The sequence below is a fragment of the Carica papaya genome, chromosome 7 (assembly GCF_054855325.1).
Source record: "Carica papaya isolate Zhongbai chromosome 7, ASM5485532v1, whole genome shotgun sequence".
Classification (NCBI taxonomy): domain Eukaryota; kingdom Viridiplantae; phylum Streptophyta; class Magnoliopsida; order Brassicales; family Caricaceae; genus Carica; species Carica papaya.
Genome location: NC_142315.1, coordinates 2,852,863 through 2,862,491, shown reverse-complemented (window position 1 = coordinate 2,862,491; position 9,629 = coordinate 2,852,863). Strand labels below are relative to the sequence as shown.

The 9,629-nt window shown below is 34.8% G+C and overlaps 1 protein-coding gene across 3 annotated transcripts; it reads left to right on the top strand.

The window, feature by feature from the left end:
• Positions 1-4,989: 4,989 nt before the first annotated feature.
• Positions 4,990-9,183, top strand: LOC148252885 (uncharacterized). 3 transcript variants are annotated; one of them, XM_088207551.1, is made up of 5 exons: positions 5,849-5,986; positions 6,083-6,192; positions 6,273-6,419; positions 6,585-8,600; positions 8,705-9,183. In XM_088207551.1, exons 2-5 carry the CDS (start codon positions 6,144-6,146, stop codon positions 9,070-9,072), a joined length of 2,580 nt encoding a protein of 859 aa, XP_088063677.1. In that variant the 5' UTR covers positions 5,849-5,986; positions 6,083-6,143; the 3' UTR covers positions 9,073-9,183. The 3 variants fall into 3 exon arrangements, with proteins under 3 accessions (XP_088063675.1, XP_088063677.1, XP_088063676.1); XM_088207549.1 differs by lacking the exon at positions 6,083-6,192 and having other exon boundaries at positions 4,990-5,986; XM_088207550.1 differs by lacking the exon at positions 5,849-5,986 and having other exon boundaries at positions 5,993-6,192.
• Positions 9,184-9,629: the final 446 nt, after the last annotated feature.

Here is a 9,629-nt window from a genome sequence, read left to right as displayed (position 1 = left end):
TGCTATAAATTCCTAGTACTACATTCCCTTGTCTCTGCTTCCTCCTACATTCTACCTCGGCCGCCTAACATGCATTCTTCCCACTACATTCCACTATTCTTTTTCCTAGTACACTTCCTTCCACCTGCTTTAACTTCCAAGCTCGCCAATTTGGCCACTGATCAATCAGCTCTTCTTGCATTCAAACACCATATCAACCCGCAAACCATCTTATCCCACAATTGGACCGCCTCTGCCCCGGTCTGCTACTGGGTTGGTGTCTCTTGCAGAATCACAGCTTTGGAACTTCCCGACTTGGGTCTTCAAGGAACCATCCCTCCAAATCTAGAGAACATATCTTTCTTAGTCTCCCTTAACTTGAGCAACAACAGCTTCCATGGCCATCTTCCCAAAAAGCTCACCCGTTTGCGTAGACTCAAGTTCCTCGATTTATCTTTCAATCATTTGAGCGGTGAAATCCCATCAGATTTTGGTGATTTACCAAAGATTCAATCTTTATTTCTCCTTAATAACAGTTTGACTGGTACGATTCCAGCTTCTCTCTTCAATATCTCAACTCTGGAGTCTCTGTCTTTGAGCTACAACTCCATTCAAGGGAAGATTCCGTCCAAGATTTATGAGCATCCAAATATGAAAATACTCGGTTTGGGAAATAAATAGTTATCTGGGTCAATACCCTCAGCCATTTTTAAAATATCTTCCGTGAAATATATGGATTTGTCGTCTAATATGCTGTTGGATAAATTACCAGATGGTATGTGTGATTCTCTTCCGAAACTTGAGTTCCTATCTGTGAGTGACAATAAGTTAGATGGGCAGATTCCTCCCAGTCTTGGAAGATGTGGGAAGCTTGAAATTTTAGGACTTTCAATCAACAGGTTTACAGGGAAAATTCCAAGAAATGTAGGCAACTTGACCAAGCTCAAGGAATTATATCTTTGCAAGAGGCAACTCCACCTCATTCTCCAACTCATGTTACATCACCCATTTCTCAAGAAAGTTCAAGTGAAAGGTCATGAAAGTTGAAGAGCATTTAAAATTTTTATGATAAAATTGAGAATATCACTAATTTTAATATAAATGATTTGTTTTGTCTTTTTCTTGACAGTGAACCAATGAATTTTGATGAAACCATCAAAGATGCAAGATGGAGATAAGGCATGGAGGAAGAGATCAAATCCATAGAAAATAACACACATGGAAACTATCAACTCTTCCTAAGGGACATAAAGCTATTGGTATCAAATGGGTCTATAAAGCTAAAAATGATTCTCAAGGAAATGTGAAAATGTATAAGGAAAGGCTTGTGACTAAAAGATACAAGCAAAAACATGGGATTGATTATGATGAGGTTTTTGCACCAATTGCTCGCATGGAGACTATTTATTTGCTCTTAGCTATTTCAGCTCAAATAAAGTGGAAAATATTTCAACTTGATGTAAAATCGGCATTTCTCAATGGCTATCTTAATGAAGATATTCATGCAGAACAACTATTGAGTTTCGTGGTTGAAGGGTGTGAGGATAAAGTGTTAAAATTGAAGAAAGCTTTGTACGGGCTAAAGCAAGCGTCAAGAACATGGAATAGGTGTATAAACAAGTATTTTGAAGATAATGAATTTGTTCATTGCCTTCATGAATATGCTCCTTATGTGAAGTATCATTCTACTAGTGATATTCTATTTGTGTGTCTATATGTGAATAATCTCATCTTCACGAGCAAGAATCCAAGTTTGTTTGAAGAATTCAAGAAAAACATGTTACTTGAATTTGAAATAACTGATATTGGGCTCATGTCTTATTATTTGGGCCTTGAGGTGAAACAAATGGAATATTGTATTTTTATTTCTCAAGAAGGTTATGCAAGAAAAGTCTTAGAGAAATTCAAAATGCTTAATTGCAATCTTGTGAACGTGCTTATAAAATATGGAGCAAAGTTATCAAAGTTTGATAATGGAAAAAAAGTAGATCCCACTCTCTTTAAAAGTCTTATGAAAAGTTTGAGATACTTTATATTTACAAGGCTTGATATTCTTTTTGTAGTTGCACTAATAAGTCATTTTATGGAAGCTCCTACCACCTCCCGCATGAATGTTGTTAAAAGAGTTCTACGTTACCTTAAACGTATTATTGATTTTTGGTTATTTTATTCCTCTTCTAATGATTTCAACTTTATAGGATTTTGTGATGGTGATTTCGCTGGAGATATTGATGATAGAAAAAGTACAACTGATTTTGTATTTTTTATAGGTGATTGTGCAATTACATAGAGTTCTAAGAAGCAAACTATTGTTACACTATCAACTTGTGAGTCTGAATATGTAACAGCAACTTCTTGTGCTTGTCATGCTATATGGCTTAGAAGATTATTGAAAGAATTTCATTTAACACAAGACGAATTTACTAAAACTTTTATTGACAATAAGTCTCCACAAGTACTAGCCAAGAACTCGGTATTCTAATGAACGAACCAACACACAAACACAAGATATCATTTTATTAGAGATTGCATTGCTAAAAAAGAAGTGGAACTCAAGCACGTAAAGACTGTAGATCAAGTGGCGGATATTTTTATAAAACCGCTCAAGTTTGAAGTCTTTCAAAAGTTACGCACTAATCTTGGATTGAAAAGGAGATTTACAAATTAAATGGAAGCGTTAAAAATTAATTTACAAATTAAAATATAATTAATTAGTTTATTTGTGGTTGAACTTCATAAATTAGAGTTTTTATGTATCTTTTGGTTTAATAGAAGTTATAAGTTATAAATTAAATTTATTATATTTGTTGGTGGTTATAATTAATTTTAATAGTTGTGATAATGCCTATAAATTAGTATGTAATTGAAGTATTTTTGCAAGAATCACAATAAAAAATCTTAAGTCTTCTCATTAGTCTTTCTTGATCTCTTCCTCTCATCTCTAACAGTTTGTTGCAGGAAAATGAGAAGCATTTGGAAGCTAGAATTGAATGTACGTGTTTGGTTTTAAGATTAGCTTTGGATTGCTCTGCAGAGTCGGCTGAAGATAGAGAGAATATGACAGAGGTTTTAGCAGCACTAAAGAAGATTAGACAGAGGTTTCAGAAGAATACTGGACGGAGACGGTGACTAAAACCAAACATGCCATTCAAGTGACACTATGATTTCCATATATATATATATATATATACACACACACACATTCTCATCGATATTATAGATAATAATGTTGAAAATACATACTGTCTTTGAAGTATAAATGAATTTTCATATACTAAATTACTAAAATCAAAATTCTAGTCCTATTTGTCTAAATTTATTTGTAAAATTATTTGCGTGTCAGACAAAAATTACGATTTGAGCCTTAATTTTTAATTAACGATTTCATAATGCTGAAATTTAAAATGTTATTGTTCTAAATTTGTGCAAATATTAGAGTTTATGAAAAGAGTTGTGAATTTCTAAAATAATAAACTTGTATTAAATCTTAAGAAGTTTCACAAATTTTACAATAAAAATTTAGGAATGGGGAAGAATAGAAAGAATACGTACGGGGGTGGTCAAAAGTATATACATACACTTCATATATGCATTATATTTACAATATGTAAACGGTATATTATACGTATATGCAGTATTAATAGACATATATAATATGTACAATATACAGTGTTTCCTATATATATATATGCACTATGACCTAACCCATTACCGGAGTCGTCCATTACAACTTCCAGTGTAAAAGAATCACCACCAATATCGCGTCAAAAAGTAAATTAATGTTTGACGCGTTATTATCGGTGGTGAAAGCTTGTGTTTGTAATTATTTCGCACAAGAACTTATTATTGAAATTTGAAAGTTATTATATACAATCTATACAAATTCTTCCTGATATTTTTCAAATCGTTTATTTTTTCTGTTAAAATACTGAATTTTCTATCAAATCGTTTAAGTATGTATATATATATGTATAAGGGGTAAAAGTAAATTGTTGTGATGTATAAATATTGTACTAACTATCTTATTTTATTAAAGGTATAAAAATCTCAATTTAATTCGTCAGAACTCTTTAGAATCAAAACGTTCAAATTCTATTAAGATTTTCTATCAAACTCGTTGTCTTTCTCTCATTTTTTTTTTTCCTATCTTTGTTATTTATTTTTCTCGACAGATCACTATAAATAAACTTTCTTAACAGTTTTAGAACAAATTGTTGTACGTCATAAAAATATATGATGGTGAATGATAATTCAAATCAATTAAAAAACTCGATTTTTCACTAAAATCCGTTCTTGTTGGGTAAAATCATTTTATATCGTTTTAATTCGAACTATCCGCATTACATTAGTACCAACAAAGGCTCAGGTGCACTACTTGTCACTCAGTTGCTAGTTACAATCAACTATGACACTTAAATAAGATCGATAAAATATGTTCTACGATTATAAACAAATTAAGCCTTATAAATTGAAGCTTAAAGAAGCCAACAAATTTAATAAACCCACTTATAAAATACTAGTTACAATCTAATCAACTCGTTATTACGTACAGATAAGATGCATTATTCGATGATATCAAATGTAGCATGTTCTACACAGATTGAGTTGAAATAGAGACATACATAGCAAACGTAATAAAAATTTATAAAATAAAATAAAATAAATTATAATGAGAACCTTATCGAAAACTAAGACGATGTAAGTATTTATCTTTTAAGACATAAAATTTTATTTGATGATTTAATAAAATATGATATTACACTTTATTTGATATTTTTACTTACTATTTTTCTAAAAATTTATGTAATTTTTAATAAAAATAGACATAAAATACAATTAAACTTAAATATTTTTTTTATAAAGAGAAATTAAAATATTAATAATCTTGAAAATAATTTATATTCATAATTAAACCTAGCATAGCAATAATTGAATAAATCTATTCAAAATTGTCTTGTGATTGATTTAGTATAAGTTGGTTCCAAATTTTCAAAGGAAAAAAACAAAACAAGTTGGTCCCAAAATGAACCGAAGTGCAATAAGTTCCTAGTACCACATTCCCTTGTCTCTGCTTCCTCCGACATTCTACCTCGGCCGCCTAACATGCATTCTTCCGACTACATTCCACTATTCTTTTTCCTCGTACACTTCCTTCCGCCTGCTTTTCCTTCCAAGCTCGTCAATTTGGCCTCTGATCAATCAGCTCTTCTTGCATTCAAACACCATGTCAACCCTCAAACCATCTTATCCCACAATTGGACCGCCTCTGCCCCGGTCTGCAACTGGGTTGGTGTCTCTTGCAGTCCCCGCCATGGCAGAATCACAGCTTTGGAACTTCCCGACTTGTGTCTTCAAGGCACCATCCCTCCAAATCTAGAGAACCTATCTTTCTTAGTCTCCCTTAACTTGAGCAACAACAGCTTCCATGGCCATCTCCCCAAAGAGCTCACCCGTTTGCGTAGACTCAAGTTCCTCGATTTATCTTTCAATCATTTGAGCGGTGAAATCCCATCAGATTTTGGTGATTTACCAAAGATTCAATCTTTATTTCTCCGTAATAACAGTTTGACTGGTACGATTCCAGCTTCTCTCTTCAATATCTCAACTCTGGAGTCTCTGTCTTTGAGCTACAACTCCATTCAAGGGAAGATTCCGTCCAAGATTTCTGAGCATCCAAATATGAAAATACTCGATTTGGGAAATAATAAGTTATCTGGGTCCATACCTTCAGCCATTTTTAATGTATCTTCCGTGAAATATATGGATTTGTCGTCTAATATGCTGTCGGGTAAATTACCAGATGGTATGTGTGATTCACTTCCGAAACTTGAGTTCCTATCTGTGAGTGACAATAAGTTAGATGGGCAGATTCCTCCCAGTCTTGGAAGATGTGGGAAGCTTGAAATTTTAGGACTTTCAATCAACAGGTTTACAGGGAAAATTCCAAGAAACGTAGGCAACTTGACCAAGCTCAAGGAATTATATCTTGGTGACACAAATCTAGAAGGTTTTTAATCCGAACTCTATTGATCTCATGGGTTCACTCTTTTCTTTCTGAGCTTTTTATTTAATGTGTTTTAAAAATCTGATTTTCACTTTGAAGTCTTCAGTAAACAACTCTTCCTAAAAGTTAAGAGTGCAGGAGTTGATAGAAAGTATGTCTAATGGCCTACACAGTAAAAGCGCCGGTAGAAGATCGGCAAGAGCTAAAAAGTTGGACTTTCTTTTCAATTAAACGGTGAAATCCCATAAAAAGAAAGAGAGATTGACTGATGAAGGTCTTATTTTTGCAGGTGAAATCCCCCAGGAGATTGGTAAACTTTTAAATTTGGAGATATTTGCTGCAGAAAGTACTCGGGGCCTTACCGGTTCTATTCCACCTTCCTTCTTCAACATTTCTTCCTTCATAGAGATTTCCTTTCAAAACAATAGTCTTTCTGGTAAGTCGAAGTACGTATACGTACATATATAGATATGTGTATGCGTGCGTTAATACATATTACCATCTTATCTAGCTGTTTTTGATAGTGGGTCCATGATATTTACATATTTGGTCTAATAAAATAAGCTACATGCTAATGCTTACCAAGAGAAAGTATCTGCAGGTGAGATACCAAATGAGGTTGGAAACTTACAGAATCTCCAGTACTTGAATATTGGCGAAAACCAACTGGTAGGTCACATACCTGCTGGCATCTTCAATATCTCAACCATGACCTTCCTGTACCTACAAAATAACTTCTTATCAGGCTCACTTCCATCAACTATAGGCCTTGGCCTACCAAATCTTGAGGAGATCTTTCTGTGGGAAAACAGTCTCACTGGAATAATTCCAGAATCCATCTCCAATGCTTCTGTTCTCACTATTCTGGACTTGGCTCAGAACTCATTTTCAGGCCAGTTTCCTAGCACACTTGGAAATCTTAGATTCCTCAGGTTGCTTTATCTTGACAGTAACAACTTGACCACTAAATCTTCTAATGGCGAATTTAGAGGCCTCTCATCTCTGTCAAATTGCAGAGACTTAAAAACTTTAGAGATTTCAAATAATCCCTTGAATTGTAGTCTTCCAACTTCCATTGGTAATCTCTCTACAACCCTTCTATACTTCCATGCCAATAACTGTAAACTCAAGGGTCATATTCCCATGGAAATTGGTAATCTAAGCAACACAATCATGTTGGCCTTGCAACAAAATGAATTAGTGGGGTCTATTCCAACATCTGTTGGAAGATTACAGAACCTTCAAGACTTGCGTCTTTCTATAAATAAGTTACAGGGGTCTGTCCCTGGGGATTTGTGTCATTTAAAAAACCTGGATGCATTGTCATTACATGATAATAATCTTTCAGGAGAGATACCCACATGCCTATCCAGTATGGATTCTCTTAGATATCTCTATTTAGACTCCAACAACTTCAACTCCTCCATACCTATTAGCTTGTGGAGCCTTACCTTCATCCTGGAAGTAAACTTGTCCTCAAACTATTTAACTGGCCCTCTCTCAGTAGATGCTGGAAACCTGAAAGTTATGACAGAGTTTGATTTATCAAGAAATCACATATCAGGTAATATACCTAGCAGCATTGGAGCTTTGAAGGATCTTAGCTATCTTTCACTAGCAAATAATGGCTTTCAGGGTCCTATTCCTCGATCATTTGGAAACTTGATAAGTTTGGAATTCTTGGATCTCTCTAGCAACAAACTTTCTGGGGTGATTCCCAAATCTTTAGAGGCACTCTCATCTCTCAAAGAGTTTAATGTGTCTGCCAATAGGCTAGAAGGAGAGATTCCTTCAGGAGGACCTTTTCGAAACTTCTCACAGCAATCTTTTCTGCACAATTATGGCCTGTGTGGTTTGCCTCGATTACGAGTTCCACCCTGCAAAACTGCTGGCTCTCTCGAAGGATCTAAGAAAGCTACTTCCGCTGTATTGAAATATATTTTACCAGTTATTTCATCAGTAATATTGTTGGTACTAGTGGCCTTTGTTGTCATCGTTACAAGGTCTCGTAAGCAAGTGGATGTACCAGATCAAGGAAGTTCCTTACGTCGTGCAACATGGAGAAGGATTTCTTACATAGAGCTTCGACGAGCCACTGATGGATTTAGTGAAAGCAACTTGCTTGGCATGGGGAGTTTTGGTTCAGTGTATAAAGGGGAACTTTCAAATGGAACTACAGATACCGTTGCAGTAAAAGTTTTCAATTTGCAATTTGAGGGAGCCTTCAAAAGTTTTGATGTTGAAACTGATATCATGCGCAAAATTTGCCATAGGAATCTTGTCAAAATCATTAGCTGCTGCTGCAGTGGTGATTTTAAGGCCCTGGTTCTTGAGTTTATGCCTAATCGAAGTTTAGAAAGCTGGTTGTATTCTCCGGACAGGGGTCTAAATATCCTAGAAAGGCTGAATATAATGATCGATGTTGCATCAGCTCTAGAATATCTACATCATGGTCATTCAACCCCCATTGTTCATTGTGATTTGAAGCCAAGCAATGTGCTACTAGACAAAGATATGGTCGCCCATGTGAGCGATTTCGGCATAGCAAAACTGTTAGGAGGAGAAGAGTCCATCAGGCAAACCTTGACGCTTGCAACTATTGGCTATATGGCTCCAGGTGATGTTTCTGGTTTTCTATCATGATTAATGGTTGTTAATTCTCATTGCATATACGATTTTGGCATGGCAAAATTCTCTTTACAATGTTATAATGTGATGTAGAGTACGGAACCATGGGGATGGTTTCTACCAAATGCGATATCTATAGCTTCGGAATTCTGCTGATGGAGACATTCACAAGAAAGAAGCCTACGGATGAAATGTTTGCAGGAGAACTGAACTTGAGGAGCTGGGTGGAAATGTCGATTTCTATTGCAGATAAAACAAGCTGTGATGTTATGGATGCTTGTTTGTTGCAGGAAAATGAGAAGCATTTGGAAGCTAGAATTGAATGTATGTGTTTGGTTTTAAGATTAGCTTTGGATTGCTCTGCAGAGTCAGCTGAAGATAGAGAGAATATGACAGAGGTTTTAGCAGCGCTAAAGAAGATTAGACAGAGGTTTCAGAAGAATACTGGACGGAGACGGTGACTAAAACCAAACATGCTATTTAAGTGACACTATGATTTCCATATATATATATATATATATACATTCTCATGGATATTATATATTGGCGAGTTTGAGTTTGACTTTCTAAAACTCATTGAACTGGTGCCGTTACGTGTGTCGTATTTATAGTGACAAGTCGTGTTTAGATTTGGTAAAACTCGTACGGTAACTACTCCATTGTTGTCCTTATTCTCAAGTCTACCATCGCTCTGGTTAGTCTCCTTGGGCTTCTCCTGAAATCAAGCACAGGCAGCGGCCCTGCACGGCCCATATAGCAGCAACCTTCTTCTTCTTTGTTGTTTTTAGGTATGGTGTTACAACATGAATGAATCCAATTAAATAAGTTTTTATTAGAAAATACTCAGATCAAAACAATAAATAATTATTATTTCATTATGGGCATAAGAATAATCATATCTATTTCATAAAACATGTAGAACTATTTTATAATTTAGTATAAATTGTTTGGTCATTTTATAATTATAGAAAGAGCAACCCTATATGTAATTGTTACAGTTTACAAGACTCTAAAATCC